The 24,909-nt window shown below is 45.7% G+C and overlaps 2 protein-coding genes across 2 annotated transcripts; one reads left to right on the forward strand and one right to left on the reverse strand.

Annotated features, from left to right (window-relative positions):
* Positions 1-219: 219 nt before the first annotated feature.
* On the reverse strand, positions 220-8,783 carry CEP19 (centrosomal protein 19). The gene is made up of 3 exons (XM_084801308.1): positions 8,451-8,783; positions 3,032-3,184; positions 220-1,392 (listed from the first exon to the last, which is right to left on the reverse strand). The coding sequence occupies exons 2-3, from the start codon at positions 3,159-3,161 to the stop codon at positions 1,031-1,033; spliced, it is 492 nt and encodes a 163-aa protein (XP_084657434.1). The 5' UTR covers positions 3,162-3,184; positions 8,451-8,783; the 3' UTR covers positions 220-1,030.
* Positions 8,611-23,968, forward strand: PIGX (phosphatidylinositol glycan anchor biosynthesis class X; the record flags this gene model as incomplete). The annotated part of the gene is made up of 7 exons (XM_084800331.1): positions 8,611-8,629; positions 8,861-9,115; positions 10,730-10,793; positions 13,919-14,060; positions 19,606-19,819; positions 21,400-21,500; positions 23,770-23,968. The coding sequence occupies 7 exons, from the start codon at positions 8,611-8,613 to the stop codon at positions 23,911-23,913; spliced, it is 939 nt and encodes a 312-aa protein (XP_084656457.1). The 3' UTR covers positions 23,914-23,968.
* Between the last annotated feature and the right edge of the window lie 941 nt (positions 23,969-24,909).

Genomic DNA, 24,909 nt, shown 5'->3' on the forward strand with positions numbered 1-24,909 from the left:
CAGAGGCAGGCAGATCTCTGAGTTCGAGGCTAGCCTGGTCTACAAAGAGAGTTCCAGGACAGCCAGGGCTACACAGAGAAAGGCTGTCTGGGAAAAAAAAAAGTCATAATAGAGCACACTGCTTTGTTTGCTAACTTACACAAACCTGCAGCACCCCAAACCCTGTTAAACAAAAACCCAGGTTGAAGGAAAGAAAAAAGGAAGAAGAAAAACCGCTAAGACATTCACATATTTATTCAATGAGCAATAGTTTCCTTGTAGAAAACATACGATTTCTATCAATCAGATAATATTCTAGTAAGAGCAAACAAACGCATCTGCACATAGTGGCCTTGTTCGACAGAGATCTCTAATCTAACCTCGTGTGCAGGTCTGCACAGGCAGCACCTGTCGCTCACCCACTCACTGTGGGTGGACTTCCCACTGTACAAACCAGCCTTTCACAGGAAGTGGTTCTGGGTTTTGCAGTAACTTTAGAATCTATTTCCTGATCGGGGAGGAGTAGAATCGCCTGCCTTCTGTCACACACACTTACACACACTTGTTGCTGGGAGGCATTTTAAGGTGTTCTTGTCTACCCAGAGTTAAGTACATGTAGAGACATCATAAACGCACGGTAGCTCAAATCTTGTCACATTATAATTATTCACTCTCGTTTCTTTACGGCACCCTTCCCCTTTGCTTCATCTAGATTTCTACATCTGTAGCATTTCAGGGCCGAGCCCGGGCCCTGCCCGCCGAGTCTCCCCTAGTTCAGCGGCAGCAACCCGGGTTCTGGCCTTCTTCAGCCTTCATCCAAAAACCCGGCTGTAGTCTTTCTCATGGGTAATGGTACCAAACTGTCTACTTACAAGTTTTGAACTGCCTCCCCTCTGGATTGGCAACTCCCTACAGGCAGATTCCTATCCTGTTTTCCTGTTCCTCATAGGCCTACAAAGCACATGAAAGTTGCTTGGTTTACATGCACATTAGTGTTTACAGGTTTTCTGGAACGATCCTTGTGCTTTGAGGAAACATGGGCTGGTAGGCCTCAGAACTCGTCGGCCGACTCTGCGTCCCAGCTGCAGGACAGCAGCTGCTCATCCTGCGGGAACTCAACCTCAACGTCATACACGAAACTGGGGTCATCCTTCCTCTTCTGATTTTTCTCGAAGAGTTCATCCATGATGCTTTTCCTCTTGGCGAGCTCCTTGTCATCCAGTTTGTTCAGGTCTTCCTCGGGGTCAATGGTTGTTTCCCGCTGGGTTTGGTCCAGCGTTTCTGCCAAGCTCTGGCCCTGCAAGTGACCTCGTAGGAAAGCAAACAGCCTCTCGAGCTGCTTCAGCGACACCTGTTCCAGGTAAGTCCTGTGCCGAGGGTTGTTCTTGAGTTGTTCAGCAGCTCTACTGCAATCTAGGAGGGAGGGAAGAGCACATACCGGACACATATCACTCCCGTCACAGACTACTGCAAGGACTGCAGTAAGCAACGTTCCGAGATCACAAGCTCTGTGCTGGGCAAGTGGCCAAAGGGGTTTACTGAAACTAGCCATTCTTCAGATCTGTTCTTTTATAATAAATTGTGGGGTGTAGTCACGTTGCTATGTAGCAGGTTTGGGCTTTTTTTTTTTTCTTCCTCAGATTAAAACATTCCATCCTATTGGGAAGTTCCTTCAGCCAAAAATAACTCCAGGAAATCCCTAAAACTGACCAGATTCACTAGGCCCTGGCCTCCTTAAGATAGAGACTGCTGAGAGTCACTCTCAGAACAGCCAAGCTTCACAAAGACTCTGGAGACCAGCCAAGCAGCCTGAAAAAAAAAAAAGCCAGCAGAGCTGCCCGAAAGAGGCTGAGACCCATGGAGTCAGCTAAAAAGGACACTCTCCATCCTCTTGAGTGGCCTGCAGGCTGTGCAGTGAGCTCCAGGTTCCCAGCACTGTGAGCTGTCACCCATGCTGGGGTGGACGTCGGTGCTGCAGCTGCCTTTGAGTCATTTCTGCTCCTGTAAGGAACCCCTCACCCATCTTCCTGTAAGTAACCTCAGTAAAGCTCATCGGCTCACCAAACTGAACTACACTGGTGTCCACACTTCAGTCTGTCATGGGCTCACTATGTGGGATAAATACACACAAATATGTTGTGTCTCCTTAGGAAAAGTTTGTCACACAACACATGCATGCCTGTGATCTTGGCATGTGGAAGAGTTGGGAAGATAGAATGTTTGGGGCTAGCCTGGACTACTCAACTAGAGCCTGCCTTAGTAACAAGCTGCGTATGGTGGTGCGCATTTATCCTGGCTTCTCATCCCAGCGGTAGAGAGGCCAAATCAGAAAGAACTATCTTTCTACCCCCTAAATAAAACATTTAAACAAACAAAAACTCTTCTCTGTCTGTCTGTTTGTCTCCTTCCCTTCTTGCCTCCCTTCCCCTCTTTCTCGCTCAGTGGGGACTGGATCCAGGCCCTGCACATGCTAGGTGAGTGCTCCACCTCTGATCTGCATTCTTCCCCAGCTTTTTTTTTTTAAACAAATTATCTCAAGTTATCCAAACTAATTTTGAATTTGTGATTTTCCTGCCTTAGCCACCTAAATCGCCTGAATTATAGGTGTATGTCACCATACCTGGTGATATCAGGCTTTTTTGTTTTTTGTTTTTGTGTTGTTTAGGTTTCTCTGTGCAGCCTTGGCTGTCCTGGACTAGCTTTGTAGACAAAGCTGGCCTCGAACACAGAGAGATCCACCTCCCTCTGCCTCCCTGAGTGCTGGGATTACAGGCATGTGCCACCACGCCCGGTTTGATGCCAGGCTATTTATATTAAGTGAGTTGAGAATATTTGAGACAGGAGGCGAGGGCTGGAGAGGTGGCTCTGTGGATAGGAGCACTTGCTGTTCTTGCAGGGTTCCCGAGCTCAGCAACCCAATCAGGGAACTCACAGGCTTGTAACTACAGCGATAGGGAGTCTGATGCCCTCTTCTGGTCCCTGCAGACACACAGACGTAAGTGCAAATCAACTGGGAAAAGGCAGGGGGGCGGCAAGAGAAAAGGAGGCGTACCTGAGAACTTTGAGAAGTTTCGCACTGGCATGATGCGCTGGCGGCTCTTCCCCTGGTTTTCATCCTCGTAGATTAAGATCACAGCTGGAGGCCGGAACCTGACCCCACATTTCTTGGCAACGCACTTCATTTTCACATATAATTCAGGGTACACTGGAGGAAATTTGACACAAATGGGATAGCCTTATAATGATTTCCTGCAAACAGACAATCAAATTGAGCTAGGTACTGAATACATCTCTTCCCTCTCCTCAGCGGGTCTGCCTATAGACTAGCCCCAGAATCGTATGCTCAGCTAATGAGGGTCGAGCCCTCAGTCGAGACTTTGAGGGCTCCCTTGAAAGCTCAGCTCAGCCCAGGCTAGCCTCGGTTCCTTGTATCTCTGATTGGGATGCAGGTCATTCTCACACATGAGCTAGGTAACACCATTCAATCCGGACTCCCTTTTTTTTTTTCCCGAGACAGGGTTTCTCTGTGTAGCCTTGGCTGTCCTGAACTCACTTTGTAGACTATGCTGGCCTCGAACTCACAGAGATCCGCCTGCCTCTGCTTCCCATGTGCTGGGATTAAAGGCGTGCACCACCACGCCCAGCATCAATTGGGACCCTTAATGCGCTGCATTCTTACCAGAGATCACACACAAAGCTCAAGGGAACCCAAGAACTGACCTGCTGGCCTATAGAATTGTTTTCATTTTTCAGTTAAAGGATTTCTAATTCGCCCTTTATCAATAGCAAGGCACTATGGTCTTTGGAACTGTTTCCTTTTTGAGACAGTACCTCATATAGTCCAGGCTGGCCTTGAGCTTGTTATGTAGTGGAGGATGACCTTGAACTTCTGATCTTCTGTCCCTATGTCCTTGGTGTTAGAATTACAGGCATGTGCTACCAAGCTTGGCTTATGGGGTGTTAGAGAGGGAATCCAGAGCTTCATACATGATAGGCAAGCACTCTACCAGCCATGAAAATCCCCAGCACGTAAAAAAAAAACAAAAAAAACCATTTTGCACTGAGAGGTCCCTTAGACCAGATTGAACACTGGCCCTATACTTTCTGGTTTTATTTATTTATCCATTTATTAATTTTTTCTTTTAAAAATATGTATTTATTTTTATGTATATGAGTGCTCTATCTGCATGAACACCTGATGACAGAAGAGGGCATCAGATCACATTATAGATGGTTGTGAGCCACCATGTGGTTGCTGGGAATTGAACTCAGGACCTCTGGAAGAGCAGACAGTGCTCTTAACCACTGAGCCACCTCTCCAGTCCCATCATTTCTTTCTTTCTTTCTTTCTTTTTTAATTTTTTGGTTTTCAAGGCAGGGTTTCTCCATGTAGTGCTGGTTGTCCTGGAACATGCTTTGCAGACCAGGCTGGCCTCGAATTCAGAGATCTGCCTGCCTGTGCCTCCCAATTGCTGGAATTACGGCATATGCTCCACTGCCTGGCCCCCTGAAGTCTTTCATTCAGCAAGAGGCTGTTTGCACCTACCATCTATTCCCTGTTAATCTCCTTGCCCTAGGAAGGCAAGAAGAGTGTCCGTTTTCACTAAGCTCTTAGGCCATGTCTGGAACATAATAAGGGCAATACTCGTTTAATGCTGTGTATTAATACAAGCTAAGGTTCCTATATATTGTCCTGGGGCTCTGAGGAAGGAGTTAAGTACTGTTAACTGTTACTAGAGTTGATCATTTATGTTGAGGTTTCCTTCTGTGAACATGAAGACCTCACAGGGCAGCAGTTTCACAGGCCCGGCTTACACTTAGCAGCCTGGAGTGGGGAACTGTCAGCCTTTTCTCGTAAATGGCCAGACTCAGATTTCTTTCTTTCTTTCTTTCTTTCTTTCTTTCTTTCTTTCTTTCCATCTGTTTCTCTGAGGATACTCTAGGACCGCAGCTGAAGACAGCCATCATGAGCACGCCACACCAGCTTGCACAGGCCTCAGTGAGCATTAGTAATCCTTCTATTTTTCACCCAGTAACCCTGATGGCTCAGCAGCAGGTCTGGAGTGCAGAGCACAATATTCATTTGCATGGAGGGTTGTGTCATGATTGGTGCAAACATCCTTGCCTCACATCCATCTGGCACCTCCCTTCTGGAGTCACCTGGGCTACACCCTCTTTGTGCTGCTCTGGGTGTTAGCTCAGGAGCAGATCTGCTAGTCTGTTAGCCAATCTGTTCTGCCTCTAGGTTGCTTAGCAACCTCTGACATCATCACAGGCCACAGCCACCAGGTGTAGGCCAGAGGCACCAGATATAAAAAGGACCAAAGGCCATCTCTCTCTCTCTCTCTCTCTCTCTCTCTCTCTCTCTCTCTCTCTCTCATTCAGTCTGTCTCTCTGTCTCTCTCTTTGTCCCTCTCTCTTCCCTCTCTCCCCTCTCCCCTTCTACAATAAGTCTCCATATCAATTCTGATACGTCTCTATTTTATTTCCTAACAGCAGGTGTCATAGGTTACAACATTAGACTCATTAAAGGCTTTTCAAGTGCCCCCCCTCCCCACCAGCTTCTGCTCTTTAGTATTAGCAGACCGGACTGAGCTATCAACACAAAGAAAACATGATAAAGTTGGCACACTCCACCCTGGCGGTAGCAGTTGCAACCCCAAGAAAGCATGAAGGTTCTAGAGAGCAAGTAGCCAATGCAGAAGCCTGGGACCAGTGGTGGTGGAAGCTAAGAGCTTCAGGAGGCTTCCAGGCCTTAAGGACTTAGGATTCTCACATCCTAGGCCCAAGAGCTATAACACTAGCCATGGTAGGACTGGAGTGTCTCAACACTCAAGGCCCCTAGGAGCTGTGACTCTAGCAGATGTCTGGGCTGTCCCTCACTGCTGCTGGAAATAGAGCATTACAGGAGCTGCCAAATGCGGGAGCAACAGGTGCAACCTGGGCACAGAGAGCTTTATGTCTCTGGCTTCTAGGCCAGGGGCACTAAGTCCCTATTTCTCAGTGTTTGCATTACAGTCATCTAGGCTGTTAGTTAAGCCCCAGGTCACGGACACTCAAGGGCCCGGGAACTCTCTCTCCTACTCAGGATTTCAATCCAGTTAGAGCAAAATGATCCCAGCCAGCTGACGAGTAACAACGCAAGTGTCAATAGGTTAGGAACAGTTAAAGTGGCAGATCTCAACAGGCATAGTGCCTTATTATGTCTGTAATCCCAGAGCTCAGAAGGCCAAAGCAGTAGGATTGCCCTGAGTTCAAAGACAGCTGCTTGAGAACTCTGTTCCCCTACAGACAAAATGTAGGTAAGATGGAGAAGCAGCCTCTCCAGATATTAAACAGTACTGTTTACGTGGCTTTTATTTCAGGTGCTTTGTCTAAGTACAGTATTTCTCCAGGTATAAGAAACACAGATTGCTGGGCGTGGTGGCGCACACCTTTAATTCCAGCACTCAGGAGGCAAAGGCAGGTGGATAGCTGTGAGTTTGAGGCCAGCCTGGTCTACAAAGCGAGTCCAGGACAGCCACGGCTACACAGAGAAACTGTGTCTCCAAAAACCAAAAACAAAAAACAAAAAAACAAAAAAACAAAAAAACAAAATAAGAAGAAAGAAAAGAAAAAAGAAACACAGATGTTTTCAAATTAATACCTTCTGCTCTCTTTTTCCTTCTCTATGCTCAGTGGCAATGTACACTCAATTATAAGAGTTGCTTAGATGTAGCTGTGATTTGCAAGTGTTGAAATTTTTTAGGTCAGGTAGCATATATATATATATTTTTTTTTTTTTGGTTTTTTTTTTTTTTTTTTTGGTTTTTTGAGACAGGGTTTCTCTGTGTAGCCTTGGCTGTCCTGGACTCGCTTTGTAGACCAGGCTGGCCTCAAACTCACAGCGATCCACCTGCCTCTGCCTCCCGAGTGCTGGGATTAAAGGCGTGCGCCACCACGCCATGCTCTCAGGTAGCATATCTTCATAAACTTGGTTCTGATAGAGAACAACTGTGGGCACATTGCTTAAGAAAGTCACAGTAAGGCAGAGCTCCGTGAGTTCGAGGCCAGCCTGGTTTACAAAGCCAATCCAGGACAGCCAGGGTGTCCTGCCTCGAGAAACCAAGAAAAAGAAAAAAGAAATTAACTCAGGGAGGCGAAGGCAGGTGGATTGCTGTGAGTTCCAGGGCAGCCTGGTCTACAAATTGAGTCCAGGAAACCAAAAGAATGAATGAATGAATGAATGAATGAACGAAAGAACAAACAGTATTTATGTTTGTTCATTACAGGAGCGGTAGCACACGCCTGAAATCTCAGCACTCAGGGAAGCAGAGGCAAGTGGGTCTCTGTGAGTTCGAGGCCAGCCTGGTCTACAAAATGAATCCAGAACAGCCAAGGCTACACAGAGAAACCCTGTCTCAGTAAAACAAAACAAAACAAAAAGCAGGGCAGTGGTAGCACACTCCTTTAATCCCAGCACTTGGGAGGCAGAGGCAGGCAGATCACTGTGAGTTTGAGACCAAACTGGTCTACAAAGCCAGCTCAGGACAGAGAAACCCTGTCTTGAAAAACCAAAAGAAAAAAAGGGGGCAGGGGCAGAAAGAAAGAAAGAAAAAGTGAACAAAAGGGTGAGGAAGAGAACATGAAATATTCACCCGACTGCCATTCTTTTTTTTTTCTAGACATTTTATATCATTATGATTTCCTGAGTTAAAATGCAAATTTTATGGTTGCCAAGTAGATTTGCCATATAGGATCATAAGCTCTATTCTTACCCCTACTGTTGGATGTGTGAATTTTTACTCCCCTGAGTTTACTCATAATAAAGAGTTGCTTTTCATATTGCTGAGCTCTGCCCTGGGTCTGAGTCAAGGACAGCTACCATTCCCAGTTCACTTCACTAAAGTGTGACGTTAGTAAGCATTCTACAACATACTACTAATCGCACTATATGGTCTACAAGCACAAGCAAATGGCCAGGCTAGCGCATAGAATCGATCATAATGTAGGGTCTTGACCATAGAGTTTTCCTTTTAATTTATTATTGTTGTTTCGAGACAGGGTTTCTGTGTAGCCCTGGCTGCCCTGAAACTCACTTTGTAGACCAGACATGGGCCTGTCTAATGGGATTAAAGGCGTGCTCCACCACCGCCCTGGTTTTCAGTTTGGTTTTTTTCCCCCTCTTCTTTGTCCATATTCCTTAATAGTGTGCTTGCAGTGCTTTGTGTATTACGCTGTCTTCCCACTCTGAGACCTCATAGCCTTCTGATCTGCCTGTCAGCACCAGCACTCTCTAAGCCTGCTAACACATTCCGCAGTTGGGAGGAATGACAGCACATTTACCTAATTTTGCTTGGACGGATATACTTTTCCTGCCAGGGATCAATGTCCGTGTTCCCCACAACACCTAAGAGGGTTCGGAACTCCCAAAGCACAGACCCGACTTTTTCCTTACTCAAGTCCTCATCAGTGCAAGGCGATCTTCTTACCCTGGAAGAAGTACACCGGGCGCAGGTCTGACCATCCGTGAGAGGGTTGTTTCCATCCAACCGCATTGCACAAAGGCGCACTTCAAACGACTTTGCGGCGAGGTGGAGCCTGACGCTGCAGGAAGAGGCGACAGCCATAGCCTAAAGGGGTAACCATGGGATGAACTCAGAGGCAGGAGGTGCAGCCTTAACGCATCCGGCTGTTGACAAGAGACAGGCCTGAGCGCCGCGAGTGTGGGCCTAAGGCTGCTCGCCAGGTCCAGAGGCCAGGCAGGGGCCCCTGTCCAGGGTCGTTCCCAAGGCAACAGCCCGGGCACGCGACTGCGCTTGCGCAGCCTCTCGCCCCGCCCCTGCTGGGAAGGCAAGGGGCGGGGCCGGGGCGGGCCTCAAGGGAACCTGGAGTTCCTGAGACTCTTTTCCCAGTGCTAGGGCACCGTGGATCCTAGGGTGCTTGCGCGTGGGGCGCTCGGTCCCCCGGGCGGGTAGGTGCGCGCCCCGCATCGTGCTCAGAGTTCTTCCGCGACCGCAGCTCGTTCCGCACGCCCCTCCCGGGCGTCCTCGCTCCGGCGTCCTGGCTGCCGGTGCCGTGGCCTGGCTGCTCCTCTGGGCAGCTTGGCTGGTAGGCGCGCTCGCCTCGAACTTCAGCGACGCCCCCTTCGGTGGTGGTAAGAGGGCTGTGGGCTGAGGGGGTGCGCACGGACAGCGGGCAGAGGTGGGGAGCACACGCTGGGTCTCGGGTACCTGAGGCCAGAGGAGGTTAGCAACAAAGGCTGCGTGCGCCCCTTCCCTCCCAGTGATCTTTGCTCCTTGTTCCATCCCGGGCTTCGGAGCCGGGCTTTGTCTTTCCGAGGTGGGACTGTCAAGCTGTGGCTAAAGCACTAAACAAGTACAGCCAGGAAGCATCTTGGGATGCTTATGGTACCCGTTGAAGCGGCTATGTGCTGGCTGAGAGGCCAGCGAACCCTTCGCGTCCCGAGAAGTGTAAGAACGACCAACCAGATAGCGCGTAGAAAGGGTGAGGTGGTGCGTCCAGTGTGGTGAACCAGTGCATTTTAAAATTGGAGTTACTAACAGGAATGTGATGAGGGGTTACTACGAGAGGTAGGGTTAACTCAAAAGACGCTGCATCACCAGAAAGTCCACCCCAACTTGAGTGACTTACCAAAACAGCAACCCTGGAGCTCACTAAGCAGCTTCCAGGCAGGTCATCAGTCCCAACATGTGGTCCTCCCGCCCCGCCCCGCCCTCGCAACTGTTGACACCCCTTTGTACTGTTTGTAGGGCCTTCAAAAATCGTCCAAGTATTTGTTCTCCTTGCTTCACATGGTTTCTTCACATTACTGAGTAATAGGTTTATCATACTGATTCACACTGTTCTAATGTTCTTCCCACACACTTCTGAAAGTCAACGTTTTATAGCAAGGTACCTGGTTACTGAATATTTAGTTTATCTTTTCTTTTTGTTTTTTTTGTTTCTTAAATTTTGATATTTGAGACAGGGTCTCTCTGTGTCACCCCTGCTGTCTTGGAACTTGGTATGTAGACCAAACTGAGTGCTAGGACCAAAGGTGTGTGTCACCTCCGCTAGTCTTGAAGTTTTAGTCACTGAGTCCAAAATATGCATGGAGTCAGTTTATGGAAGATTTCTGTTTACTCCAAGTTTGTTAATGAACTCTTTGAATCTTCAATTGCTTTTTGTTTTCCTGCAGAGAGAGAGTGTGTGTGTGTGTGTGTGTGTGTGTGTGTGTGTGTGTGTGTGTGTGTGCGCGCGCGCGCCCGCGCACGCGTGCACGCGTGCCTTTTTAACTTGGCCAACATCTTGACAAGGCACCATTGTACAATCTTCCAAGATTTGTAGGCATGGATGTAATACAGAAGTTGCCATTATATATCTAACATGGTTTGGTGAGTTAGTATGATGTCTTGGCATCATATGAACAAAGTCCTTCATGTGTGGTGGTCTGTTTACTTCTACATGTATTACATTCCTCAGACAACCACAGAGAGGACTGGTCTGACGCAAAGACACAGCTATTAAGTGATGGACTAGGAACTGAAGCCAGACAAGGCAACTCCCGTGGTGATATTCTCGACCTCAGTGATGTACTACTGAAAACAGATTTATATGGAGCTCAAACTGCTTACATTTGCATTTTTTACTTTGGGCTGTTAGCTGGTTAAAATTTTCTTGCAAGTGAGGGCTACTATAGTAGTAATTTTCTAACTTAAGATTTCCTTTACTGTGCTTATTTTCATTTTTAATGTCTTGATTTTTATAGGTATAAGGGCCATATGTTCTGAAATTATTTTGAGGCAAGAATTTTTGAAAGATGGTTTCCACAGGTAAGCTGCCCATTGATTTCTACTTATATTAAAATACTGCCTCATAATGTACAAGAAAAAGTGATAATTAAAATAATGATAAACTGGAAAAATTGTTTCCATTTTTGTTTCTGTGTTTGTTTTGAGATAAAGTCCAGGCAGTCCTCAGACTTGCTATGTAGATTAGAGTAACCTCCAACTTTTGATCCTCCTTAAAATAACCATGGAGAAAAAGTCTCTTACTGTGTACATATAGGTGTGTGTGTGTGATTTTATCTAATTTGATATGTCTTCATTTTTATTCTATTTATGTTTTCTTTCTTGAGACAAAAGTATTGCTGTGTAGCTCAAGCTGGCTTGGAATTTATGTGATCCTCCTTACTCAGCCTTCTGACTGCTGGAATTACAGGTGTAGCCATGATTCCTGGCTTATTTTGCTTTTATTTTTTATTATTATCTTGCCTTTTAAAAAGATTACTTTTCAAAAAATATTAATTCAGTAGCAGATGGAATGCTGATACTGTTATGTGGTGTCCAGTGCTACCTTTATATGTAATCAGCAAGAAAGACACTACCAGGTGTTTCTTCTTGGGCTGAGAAGGGTATTTTTTGTTTTTTTGTTTTTGTTAACTTAATACAAGCTGGGGTCATATGTGAGGAGGAAATTTCAATTGAGAAAATGCCTCCATCAGATTGGCCGGTAGGCAAGTCTGTGGGGGAAGTTTTCTTAACTGATGACTGATGTAAGAGGGCCCAGCCCACTGTGGGTGGTGCCACCTCTGAGCAGCTGTTCAAGGTAGTAAAGTGTGCAAGGCATGTGGGGCAAGCCGGTAGGCAGCACTCCTCTGTGTCTCTGTTTCATTCAATTCTTGCCCTAACATCACTCTGTGAGTCCAGGCATGAAATTTTGAAATGTTTTACTTTTCAGCTCCTTGGTCACTTTTTTTCAGTCTTCTGGACTTGTATCTTATTTACATCTTAGCATCCAGCAGAAATTCAAGGAGTTCATATTTGGATTATTTTATTGATTTTTTTACTCTAAGCTCCTTTCTGGACTTAATTCTGTGACTCCCAGCCGTTTCAGTCTCTGACAACCTGTCTTGCTGTTTCCTCAAGCAAGAGCACCATGCTGTGCTTGGACCTCCTCTGCACTGTGGTCCAGAATTTGCCTCTGCACAGAAAGCTGGGACAACTATACATCTTCTTTCATATCATTGTTTTGAGATAAGGTCTCACCAAATAGCGTAGAACTTTCAGAGATACTTCTGCATTGGCCTGAGTGCTGAGATTATATGTGTGGACCCTCCTCCCCAGTTTATAACCTATTTTAAGCTAATTTTTAGAGAAGATATATTTTAGCCAGGCTTGGTGGTGCACACCTTTCATCTGAGCTCTCAGGAGGCAGAGGCAGGTGGATCTCTGTGAACCCAAGGCCAGCCTGGTCTACAGAGCGAGTTCCAGGACAGCCAGGGCTTCACAGAGAAACTGTTATTATTTAAAAATGAGATGGCATACAAAAGGGAAGTGGAAAGGCTTGGGAGCTGAGTGGGCCGTGAGAGTAGGAGGCAAAGTAAGAGAGAGAGCGAGAGACAGACGCAAAATGAGTTTGTCCTTTTATCCTGGGCCCCTGGCATTCACCTAGTGGTGGGCAGCTGATGATGTCAGAGGTGGCTAAGCAACCTAGGGGCAGGCCAATTGTATGCCAACAGAAACATTGTCTCAGAAAAAAAAAAAGTGTGTGTGCATGTGTGTATACCTGTCAGTATATGTACATGAGCACAGGCATATGTGTAACTGTGGGCATATGTACACTAATGCAGTTGTGTGTGTACCTGTGAGTATGTGTACATGAGAGCAGGCGTGTGTGTACCTGTAGGTCTGTGTATGTGAGTGCAGGCGTGTGTGTACCTGTAGGTCTGTGTATGTGAGTGCAGGCGTGTGTGTACCTGTAGGTCTGTGTATGTGAGTGCAGGTGTGTGTGTACCTGTAGGTCTGTGTATGTGAGTGCAGGTGTGTGTGTACCTGTAGGCCTGTGTATGTGAGTGCAGATGTGTGTGTACCTGTAGGCCTGTGTATGTGAGTGCAGGCGTGTGTGTACCTGTAGGTCTGTGTATGTGAGTGCAGGTGTGTGTGTACCTGTAGGCCTGTGTATGTGAGTGCAGATGTGTGTGTACCTGTAGGCCTGTGTATGTGAGTGCAGGCGTGTGTGTACCTGTAGGTCTGTGTACGTGAGTGCAGATGTGTGTGTACCTGTAGGCCTGTGTATGTGAGTGCAGATATGTGTTTACCTGTAGGCCTGTGTATGTGAGTGTAGTCGTGTGTGCACCTGTAGGCCTGTGTATGTGAGTGCAGGTATGTGTGTACCTGTAGGCGTGTGTGTACCTGTAGGCCTGTGTATGTGAGTGCAGATATGTGTTTACCTGTAGGCCTGTGTATGTGAGTGTAGTCGTGTGTGCACCTGTAGGCCTGTGTATGTGAGTGCAGGTATGTGTGTACCTGTAGGCGTGTGTGTACCTGTAGGCCTGTGTGTACCTGTGGGTCTGTGTGTACCTGTGGGTATGTGTACATGAGTGCAGGTGTGTGTGTACCTGTGGGTCTGTGTGTACCTGTGGGTATGCCTGCATGAGTGCAGGTACCTGAAGAGAGGAGTCTGATCCTTGGGGTAGAGTTACAGGCTGTGGGTGAGCCACCTGCCATGGATGCTGAAACTGAGCTCAGGTGCTCTGCAAGCGCAGCGCTCACTTAACCCCTGAACCTGCTCCAGACCTGAGTTAATTTTTGTAGATGTTTATGAAATAATCAGTCTTTTTCTACATAGAAACCAGTGTCAGTGCTACTGTTGAAAGACACTGCTTTGCCCATGAAACCATATTGCTTCTCGGAAATATTAATATATGCGTGATTCCTTTTGGATTTTATTCCTTTCCATTGGTCTCCATCTGTTTTTACACTAATGCTGTGTCATGGCGCATGGCATGTGTTATGGAACATTTAATGAGTGATCTCTTATGGTGTGTTTCATTTGACATGATGGTCTGCTTTTGGAAAATGAATTTGAAATATGGTGCTATGCTATTATGGATGTAATGTTTATCTTATTTAATAACTGAATGAAGAAATTTACTTTAAATATTTTTGTCTTACAGAGACCTTTTAATAAAAGTGAAATTTGGAGAAAGCATTGAGGACTTACAGACCTGCCGGCTCTTAATTAGACATTACATTCCAACAGGACTTTTTGTGGATCCATATGAGTTGGCTTCATTACGAGAGAGAAACATAACAGACGTAAGCTATTGGGGAATTTTTAAAATTAATTAATTTATGTATTCACTTTACATTCCAGTCTTAGCCCCTGCTTCCTCTCCTTCCTGTCCCACTCTCCCTCTGTCTTCTCCCCGTTCCCTCTCCCCTACTCCTCAGAAAAGGGGAACACCCCCCCCCAATCTACACCAGCACATTAAGTCTCATCAGGACTGAGTGCATCCTCTTCCTCTGTGGCCTGGCGAGGCAGTCCTGCCAGTGGGAAGTGATCAAAAAAGCTACAGAGTCCATGTCAGAAATGCCCCCGCCCTGCTCCCTTTACTAGGGCACCCAGATGAAGGCGGAGCTGCCCATTGGCTACATCTGTGTAGGAGGCCTAGGTCCTGTCCATGCATGGTCCTTGGTTGGTGTTTCAGTCTCCACAAGGCCCCCTGGGCCCTGGTTGGCTGGTTCTGTCGGTCTTCTTGTGGAGCTCCTGTCTCCTCTGGGTCCTTCTGTCCTTCCCTTCCCTCTTCCACAAGACTCCCAGCACTCTGCCCAATATTTGGCTATGAGTCTCAGCATCTGTTTTGATCCCGCTGCTGGTTGGAGCCTCTCAGAGGACAGCTATGCTAGGCTCCCATCTGCAAGCATAATAGAGTATTGTTAGTAGTGTCAGCGATGGGTCTCCCATGGGGTGGGTCTCAGGTTGCGCCAGGCATTGGTTGGACATTTCCCTTAATCTCTGTTCTGTTTTTATCCCTGCGTATCTTGTGGGCAGGGTGAATTTTGGGTTGAGGTTTTTGTAGATGAGTTGGTGTTCCTTTCCCTCTCCTCGGAGTCCTGTTGAGTTAGGGGGTGGCCTTTTCAGTCTCCATGTCCTTGCTTCTAGGAGTCTCAGCTGGAGTCACCCCCATGTCCTCCCAGGAGTCTCCCCTGTCGTAGGTCTCCGGCTGTCACAGAGATGCCCCCACCCACGGTTTCTCCTTTCTCTGCCAGCCCAGGTCTGATCTCCGCCCTCATGTCTCTCTGAGCTCTCTTCAAATGCCTCCCCTGTGTGTTCTATTTCCCCTTCTGAGTGAGAGTCAAGCATCCTCCCTGGGCTCCTCCTTGTTACTTATCTTCTTTGGGTCTCTATAGTATGATTATCCTGTACTATATGGCTGAAATCCACTTGGAAGTGAGTACATACCATATTAGGGAAATTTTAAAGAGAAATTAATATAGGAATGCTGTGATTTGGATTAAGGTTAAAAGGTAGGCAATCATTTTGTAGTTAAAATTTTGTTACAGTTTTTAAAGCACTTTTTTGCAATAGCATAGGCATATTCAACAAATGAGCGACAGTTGTCAGGAGTAAGCCAGCCAGCCTGAGGTAGTTAAATGCTTTTTGGTGGTATAGTTCATAGGTTAGTCACTAAGAAAGTTAATGTACACATGTGTATAGCCCTCTGAGAAGGTGCAGGGTTAATAAATAGTGCTCAACTTATCAATGGGAAAGACACGCTGGCTTTTTGCTTTACTTTTTAGTGTGCAAGTGTCCTTGCGTTTGTGCATGTACCTGTAGGTGCATATGTGAAGGCCACAGGTTTACATAGGATGTGCGCCCCCGCCCCCCCATCTCTAGCTTATGTTTTGTGTCTAGGTCTATATTAGTTACTTTCCTATTGCTGTGATAGAACGCCATGACTAAGACAACTCATAAAAAAGGTGATTTTTTGTTGTTCTTTTTTTGTTATTGTTGTTGTTTGTTTGTTTTTGTTTCTGTTTTCGAGACAAGGTCTCTCTGTGTTAGCTTTGGCTGTCCTGGAGTCACTTTGTAGACCAGGCTGGCCTTGAACTCAAAGTGATCCGACTGCCTCTGCCTCCCGAGTGCAGGGATTACAGGCATGTGTCACCACGTCCGGCTATAAAAAAAGAAAGTTTAATTGGACTTACTGTTCCAGAGTCTATGCAGGCTGCTGGAGCAGCAGCTGAGAGCTCACCCATGGGCTTGAGGCAGACAGGCTTTGAGACCTAAAAGCCTGCCCCACCCCGTGACACGCCTCCTTCAGCAGGGCCACATCTCCTAATCCTTCCCAGATAGCCACCAACTGGGCATTCAGACCACCACAGGGTCCCTCCCTGACCCCGAGCATGTGACGTTTGGTTAGACTGGCTAGCCAGGTCGAGCAGAATCCACCTGTCTCCTCCCTCCCGCCCCATAGCAGCTCTAAGGGTACAGCTATGCCAGACTGTGTCTGGCTTTTATGTGGGTTCTAGGAATTGGGACACAGGTCCTTAAGTGTGCTTAATGAACATTTTACACCTTTAGGCATCTTCAAGACCTCAAGTGTTTGGGGACTAATAACATATTTGTAAGGCAAATAAAAAATAATGAACTAAAGAAAGGTGAAAATACACCCTCACAATTAGTAGGTTGCTGCTAAAACTACTTAAAATGAAATCCATAGCACTAAATGAGTATATAAGAAAGAAGAAAGATTCCAAGTAAATAAATAAGGGTCTGGAGAGTAGGCTCAGTGGGTAAAGCACTTGCTATCAAGCATGAGGACCTGAGTTCAAGTCCCCACAACTCTGGTAAAATCTGGGTGCTGAGGAACAAGCGTCTGTAAACCCGGTGCTTCTACTGGGAGAAGGGAGGCAGAGAGAGGAGGATTGAAGGTGATCCCCAGAAGCTCTCAAGCCAGCTAGGCTGGCATAGCAGTGTCCCAAGGAAGTTGGAAGGCAGGGGTCATTCTCTTGATGTGTGCGCGTGCATGCGCGCGCGCGCGCGCACACACACACACACACACACACACACACAGGGATCTCAGCTAGGCTTCTCTAAGAAGAGCAAATGAAGGGGTTGAGAAATGGCTTGGTGGTAACAGCGATTGCTGCCCTTCGCTTTCCAGCATCTACAGTTCACAGCTGCCTGTGAGCTCCGGCTCCTGGAGAACCTGGTGCCTCTGGCCTCCATGAACACTTGCACTGCCGTGCGTATGCTCACTCACAGTCATGCACGATTAAAAATAAATTATTTAAAAAAAGACTGAAACCAAAGTTTAAGAAAGAAAATTACGATTATAGTGGAAATTAGTATATAGTCTATAGACTAGGCTGGCTTCTAACTCAGACGTCTACCTACCTCTGGCTCCTGAGTGTCAGGCCTAACGCCGTGTGTTGCTATACCTGGCTATGGTTGCGTTCTGACATGTGAAAATCTGTAGTAGGGAACAGAATTACTGGAACATCATAAGCAAGAACAGCTGGTGTTATAGGCCAGTACATGAGATTTCTACTTATGAAAATAAATACCCTTTTAACAGTAGACAGATTGAGCTTTAAAGTACTGAGCTCCCTTGTGGCCCTTAAAGCATTGAAGTAGTGGCTGATACGCTTGGCAAATCATCAGTGGTTTAATGTGGTCACCTGTGAGGTTAGTGCTTCATACGTCTATATATGACCCTGACATTTGCTAGTAGGCTGTAATTCCTGTGGGTGAGAGAGAAAGAACATGTGAGAAGCACCAAGCCTTGCTGTCACAGCCATACAGGAAAATGACCATGCATGCTGTGACAAGGTATGTGACAGTGCTAATTAATGATTTCTCTGAGGTGTGTTGGAGCTTTGCATAGACAATCTAAAGGGAAGGAAAGGGTGTGTGTGTGTGTGTGTACTTGTGTGCGTGCATCCATATACATGTTCCATATATAATCTCTGTGTGTGTCTTGCTAAATAAATACACTATAACTCAGGACTTCACCAATTGTTCTTGCTCATGATATCTGCAATAATTCTGTTCCCCAATATACTACAGATCTGAATGCAACCATAGCCAGCTGTGGTAACACATGCCTTTAGCCCTGACACCCAGGAGGCAAGTGATCTCTGTGAGTTAGAAGCCAGCCTAGTTTACACAGAGTTCCAGGGCAGCCAGGGCTAGGATTGTATATACAGAGTTCCAGTGTAACAAATTTCTACATCTCTGTATTTTTACTTTTAACATAGAATACATACGTTTTTATGAGACACAGCTAGTCTAGATTGACCTGAAATTTGTTCACTATGTAGCCCAGGCTAACTTTGAACTTACAGTAATCTTGTCTCAGATTCTTTTTTTTTTTTTTTTTTTTAAAGATTTAAGATTTATTTGTTTATTATGTATACAGTGGTCTACATGTACATCGACAGGCCAGAAGAGGGCACCAGATCACATTATAGATGGTTGTGAGCCACCATGTGGTTGCTGAGAATGGAACTCAGGACCTCTGGAAGAGCAGCCAGTGCTCTTAACCTCTGAGCCATCTCTCCAGTCCCTTGTCTCCGTGGCATGCATGGAGAGACCAGAGGACAACTTTTAAAAAGATTGGTTTATATATTTATTACTGATTTATATATGTGTGTGTGTGTGTGTGCACATGTGGTAGGTGTCCACAGAGTCAAGAAGAGGGTGTCAGATGTTTTTAAACTAGAGTTTACAGGCATTTGTGAGTATCCAACATGGATGCTGGGATTCAAACGGTGGTCTACCAGGTAGAAAAGGCTGTGCTCTAACCACTGGGCCATATCTTTAGCCCGGGGGAAACTTTTTGGACTCAGCTGTCTCCTTCCACCATATATTCCAGAGTTCGAAGTTAAGTGGTCAGACTTGCTTGGCAAGTCCTCTTATCTATGAGACCATCTCTAGGAGTTGTTTTTTTGTTTTTGTTTTTGTTTAATATAATTTGCTGGTTTGGAATGATGGTGCATACCCAAATTTTTGCATTTGGAGGGTTGAGGCAGGAGAATTGTAAGTTCAAGGCAAGCCTGAGCTGCAGAGTAAGTTTGAATCCAGCTAAACAATGAGACACCCTGGATGTGTGTGTGTGTGTGTGTGTGTGTGTGTGTGTGTGTGTGTGTGTATGTGTGTATGTATGTATGGGTGCGCCAGAGAGACAGAGGCAGAGCTACAGAATAATTTGTTGGAAGTGGTTAAAGGTTGCTCAGTGGTAGATAGATCCCTTGCCTAGAGTGTAAAAAAGCCCTGGTTTTGAGCCCCAGCACCACAAAATAAAGATATTTTTCACACCTCCATTATATGCCCACTCTAGAAAGTTGCTGACCTTTGCTTGACTTCCTGCCTGTGGTGCTCTGTCTTAACACTGCCATCTTACTTCACCAAGGAACAGGAAATGGCCATGATGATACCTTTTTTTTGGGGGGGGGGGAGTTTTGAGACAGGGTTTCTCTGTGTAGTCTTGGCTGTCTAGGACTCATTTTGTATACCAGGCTGGCCTCGAACTCACAGCGATCCGCCTGCCTCTGCTTCTTGAGTGCTGGGATTAAAGGCGTGCACCACCTCGGCCAGCAATACCAGTCATTTTAATTTAACACAGATTGAATGGTTTTTGTCAATAGTTGTTCTCTAGCTTACTTTTATTATTCATAGATCATAGCCTGTGTTTTCTACATACAATTAAGGATGAAAGGGGGATTGAAATAGCAGACAACAGGGATACAGTTGATGCTTCTGCCTACAGCAGTCTCTGGGTTTTACTTTTTGTCTTTTTTATTTTTCTTCATTCGTAATTTGTTCTTGGCTAATATTTGTTTTTTTCTTCAACAGGCAGTGATGGTATCAGAAAGTTTTAATATAGAAGCCCCCAACTATTTGTCCAAAGAATCTGAAGTCCTCATTTATGCCCGGCAAGATGCACAGTGCATCGACTGCTTCCAAGCCTTCTTGCCTGTGCACTATCGCTATCACCGGCCACACAGGAAAGATGGAGACACCCTGATTGTGCTCAACAACCCAGATTTATTGATGTACTGTGACCAAGGTGAGGGCTGCAAGGCTTCTGCGGGTTGAAAATAAGAGTAAAGGTATTGTGGCATGCCCTAGTCAAGGACAGGAATGGCAAACGTGTCATCCTTTGTAAATTTTTGGTTATAATATTAAACTCACATAGAAAAACCACACATACATAAGATCTAGAAAATTGTTGTAAGTCAGATGCCTGTAAGTACCTCCTAGGTCAGGAAATAAAACTTCACAGGCCTGTAGGATGGCTCAGCAGGTCAGGCACTTGCTCCTAGGCCTGACCACCTGCATGCATGGTGCATGTGTACACACAGGTACACACATACAGAGTGAGGTGTGTGTGTGTGTGTGTGTGGTGTGTGTGTGGTGTGTGTGTGTGTGTGTGTGTGTGTGTGTGTGTGTGTGTGTGTGTGTGTTTCTATGTAGCCCTGGCTGTCCTGGAACTCACTATGTAGACCAAGCTGGCCTCTAACTCAGAGATCTGCCTGCCTTTGCCTCCTCAGTGTTGAGATTAAAGGCATGTGCCACCGCTGTCCTTGACTCCTTTGGAAGGCCCATTGACCTGAGAGTTTCTTATGGTCCAGGCTTTTCTGATTGCACTCCTGTAACTCTTATTTCCTGGAATTAACAGAGGACTCCAGAGATGTGATCAGATTCACTCACATCTGGTTGCTTTGGCGAGACCATAGGGTATATTATGTTCTGTTATGAGTAGACGTGCAGTATCTGTTCATTTCTCTTTTCAGAAGAAGGGAGGGGGATAGAATCTTCCTCGTCTCCAAGTGTGGGCTACTTAGGAAATCTCAGTGTTGTTGCTAGTAACTAGCAGGAGGGAACATTTTTGTTTGTTTGTTTGTTTTTCAAGACAGGGTTTCTCTGTGTAGCCTTGGCTGTCCTGGCCTTGCTTCATAGACCAGGCTGGCCTCGAACTCATTGTGATGCACCTGCCTCTCTCTCCCGAGTGCTGGGATTAAAGGCGTGCGCCATCACTCCCTGGCTGAGGAGGGACCTTTTAATCCTGCATGTCTCTGTTAGTTCTTTCCTGATAGGAGCATGAACAGTTTTTTCACTCCATTCACTTCCTTTATCCAGTGTGTTTTCTGTTCCTGTTAATGACGCCATTGCTTATCCTAAATAAACTTTGAAGAAGTGTTTCTCCCGAGAGAACAGGGGATTGTGATACTGTTTGTTTTGATCTGAGCGCTTTTCATGGTAATGTTTGATATGGAAATTTACCAGACTGTATACTGAAGATGTGTTCACTGTTCTGAATATAATCAGATACTTCAGAACCGGTTTTTGAAACAAAAGGTCTTTTTTTTTCCCTGAAGTGATACTTCAAAAGAAGGTAACATTTTTAATTTTTTGTGTTTTGATTCTGTGATTATCACTGCAGTTTCCTATCTCTTAGCGTTCACATAAGAGAGGACCCCAGCACACCAGCCTGTGATAGATGGGTACAAGCCATCTACCCTGTGTGTCGAATTGTTTGTGTCCTCATATCCCAGCATGAATGGCTCCTGGTGAAATGCAGGACAAGCTTTGGCCTTGAATCAAAATACAAGTTTTCTGATATCTTGTTTTCTCCCCTCTTCTCAGAGTTCCCAATTTTGAAATGCTGGTCTCAGTCGGAAGTCCCAGCTCCCTGTGCCCTGAGGAGTGAGGAGATCTGCCGGTGGAGAAACATGCACTATAAATCAGTAAGCTGCTTTCTGCTGCTCCTGTAGCACGCTGCCTCATTTTACAGTCGGCCTGCTGTCTTTCAAGGCTTTGCGCGCTACATTCTAATACAGAGCACGTTTCGCTGCTTTAATACTGTTTCTTTGCGACTGATGGCCACAGTGGGTGAGGTTGGGATCATTTAAATTGGGGGCTGGTGCTGTAGGGTGAGTCCCACGCGTCATTGGCCCAGAGTAAAATACAGCTGGTATCCTTTGTAAAGGTGTGAGATGGAGAGGAAAGCTGTGCAAATCCGTTCGGTTTTCCTTTGGCAGGAAGATGAGAAGTTTAAGGCCATCCTCAGCCTCACAGTGAGCTGGAGCCCAGCCTAGCTACATGCAACCCTGTGTCAAACTAAAGGAGAGTGTACTGTTTTTAGAAAAGGAGGCCTCAGGATGTGGGTTAGTGGTGGAGTGCTTGCCTAGCATGTGATTGATCTGGGATTTGAACCCCAACATAGAAAAATTAAAACGTGAAAAATGAGAAAAGGCCAAGTATGATGTAACATGTCTGTCATCCCAGCACTCAGGAGTTTAAGGCAATGAGTTTCCAGGCCAGCCTGGGTGACCTAGGGAATTCTAGGGTAAACCCTGTCTTTCTTTCTTTTTAATGTTACTTTTTATGTATGTGTGTGCATGCGTGCACATATGTTGTATAGAGGTCAGAGGACAACTTTCAGGAGTTTTCTTTCTACCCAGAGTTCCTTTCTCCTCCTCCTCTTCTTTTTTTATGAGGATGATGATGATGATGACGATGATGATGATGATGGAACTTGCTCTGTAGACCAGACTGGCCTCTAACCCAGAGATCCTCCTTCCTCTGCCTCCCCAGTGCTGGGTTAAAGGCATGTGCTACTATGGCCTGACATAGCAGCCTCCTCTGTATGCTGAGGGTTTCTTTCACCATGGGTTTGGGTTTGGGTAGTCAGACTGAGGTCATTAGACTTGGATAATAACAGGTCATTTTATTGTTTTATTTTGTTTTTCAAGACAGAGTTTCTCTGTGTAGCCTTGGCTATCCTAGGCTCACTTTGTAGACCAGGCTGGCCTTGAACTCACAGCGATCTGCCTGCCTCTGCCTCCCAAGTGCTGGGATTATAGGTGTGTGCCACGATGCCCAGCTCTTTTTTCTATTTTCAAAATAGGGTTTCTCTGTATAGCCCTGACTGTTCTGGAACTCACTCTATAGACCAGTCTGGCCTTGATCTCAGAGGTTTACCTGCCTCTGCCTCCTGAGTGTTGGGATTAAAGGCATGCCTCACCACTGAGGCTTAAGATCTTGTCTCTGAGTTTGAGGCCAGTCTGGTCTACAAAGCCAGTCCAGGACAGCCAGGGATGTTACACAGAGAAACTCTGTCTTGAATACCCACCCCTTGCAAGAAAAAAAAAAGAGAGAGAGAGAGAGAGAAATAGAAAGTTAGAACTAATAAATAGTGTAAACTCGAGTTATGAGAATCACAGAAATGGTCTCACCATGAGAGTGCATTTAAGTGACTCTAATTTTTATTTTGTTTTCCCCTCCCTCTTTCCCGCCCTTTCTTTCTTTTCTCTACCCACCAACCACCCAGACAGTGTCTCGTTATGTAGTGCTGGCTGTCCACAAACAGAGAGATCTATCTTTCTGATTCCCAAAGGCTGGGAATTAAAGGCATATGCCACTACCTCTTGGCTTTGTTTTCTCTTTTAAAAGAATATTTTTTAGTCAGGTAGTTGTGATGCATGCTTTTAATCCCAGCACTTGGGAGGCAGAGGCAGGCAGATCTCTGAGTTTGAGGCCAGCCTGGTCTACAAAGAGTTTCAGGACACCTAGGGCTACACAGAGAGAAAAACCTAGATAGATAGATAGATAGATAGATAGATAGATAGATAGATAATTTATTCTAACTGTTTAAAAGATTTCTTGACACAATATATATTGATAACATCTAGTGCCGCACACCCTCCCAACTTCATGTCCTCCTTTTAAAAACTTTTATTCATAACCTAATGCTTCTAGTCAGTGCTGTCCACCTGCACATGGGTGTGTGGCTACCCACAAAGGAGAGTGACTCTTCCTCCCTTAGCAGCCATCAACTGCCTAGAGCTCCTTGGCCCAAAGTATGCATTTCACAAGTGTCTCCCACGTCTGCACTTACATTCCTTCTGCCCTCTTGTCAGAAGTTTCTAGAGCCTTGAATGGCAGGAACTTGAGATAGTTGAGCACCCAAATGTTACTAAATGTCACTGACTTTCTGCTCCCCTCTCTCCACAGATACTTAAGAATCTGACACTGCAGGTGCCGGTGGGGCTGACTCTGCACACCCCTCTCGTGTGCTCCGTGACCCTGCTCATTACCATCCTCTGCTCTATGTTGATCCTTGTGGCTGTTTTCAAATATGGCCATTTCTCCCTGTGAGTTTTATACAGTTACATGTTTTCTATGAGCCTAATAAATGAGACCTATTCATTTGTGACAAGAAGTGTTCTTTTCAGAAATAACTAGCTATTTTGTCTTCACTTAGGTTAAAATTGTAGCTGGGTAGGTGGTGCACGCCTTTAATCCCAGCACTTGGGAGGCAGAGGTAGGCGGATCACTGTGAGTTCGAGGCCAGCCTGGTCTACAAAGTGTGCCAAGGCTACACAGAGAAACCCTGTCTCAAAAAAACCCAAAACCAACCAATCAAAGAAACAAAATTGTGTTTGCCAGGCAGATCACTGTCAGTTCATGCCCAACCTGATCTACATTGTGAGACCCTTTCTGAAAACACAAACAACAAAAATACTATGTTTCCCAGAAGACATTTGGGCCATTCTCAGATAATTGGAAGTTTTAGTGTTCCATTATACGTCCAGCGCTCTGTGGTGGTCTAGGGAAGGGGGCTTCGCTGTGCTATTACTGAGAAGTGACTGTCCTCATTTGGTATTGAAAATGAGTTCATTATTTATTAGTGTCAAATTATTCTCCTGTTGTGAATAGATCTTTTAAAGTTACACTAATCATGGAGACACACTTATAATGAAGAGTAAAGTAATTTAGGTGAAGAAGTAATTTACAGTTGCTAAGAACATTTGCTGATCCTCCAGAGTACCTAGGTCCAATTCCCACTTTCCACAAGGTGTCTCAAAGTCATCTGTAATTACAGTCCCTGGGGACCAAGTGCCCTCTTCTGCCCTCCTCAGACACCAGGCACACAAATGGTACCCAGACATAGATACAGACAAAACACCCACACTTATAAAATAAAATAGAGTAATTAAACCTTAACTTCATGAAAATATTAAAGCCACTTAACAGTTTCAAAAAATAACTAGAAAGTTGGCAGTTAAACATTTATTAATATAAGCTGGGCATCTTTAATTCCAGCACTCAGGGAAGCAGAGGCAGATGGATTGCTGTGAGTTTGAGGGCAGC

Source organism: Acomys minous (assembly GCF_964271855.1).
Source record: "Acomys minous genome assembly, chromosome: 11".
Taxonomy (NCBI): Eukaryota; Metazoa; Chordata; class Mammalia; order Rodentia; family Muridae; genus Acomys; species Acomys minous.

Excerpts from the sequence above, each read along its gene's own strand:
- CEP19 (XM_084801308.1), bottom strand. The coding sequence starts at position 3,161 with ATGAAGTGCGTTGCCAAGAAATGTGGGGTCAGGTTCCGGCCTCCAGCT. Across the intron at positions 1,393-3,031 it reads AAACTTCTCAAAGTTCTCAG|ATTGCAGTAGAGCTGCTGAA; the intron begins GTACGCCTCCTT and ends CCTCCCTCCTAG.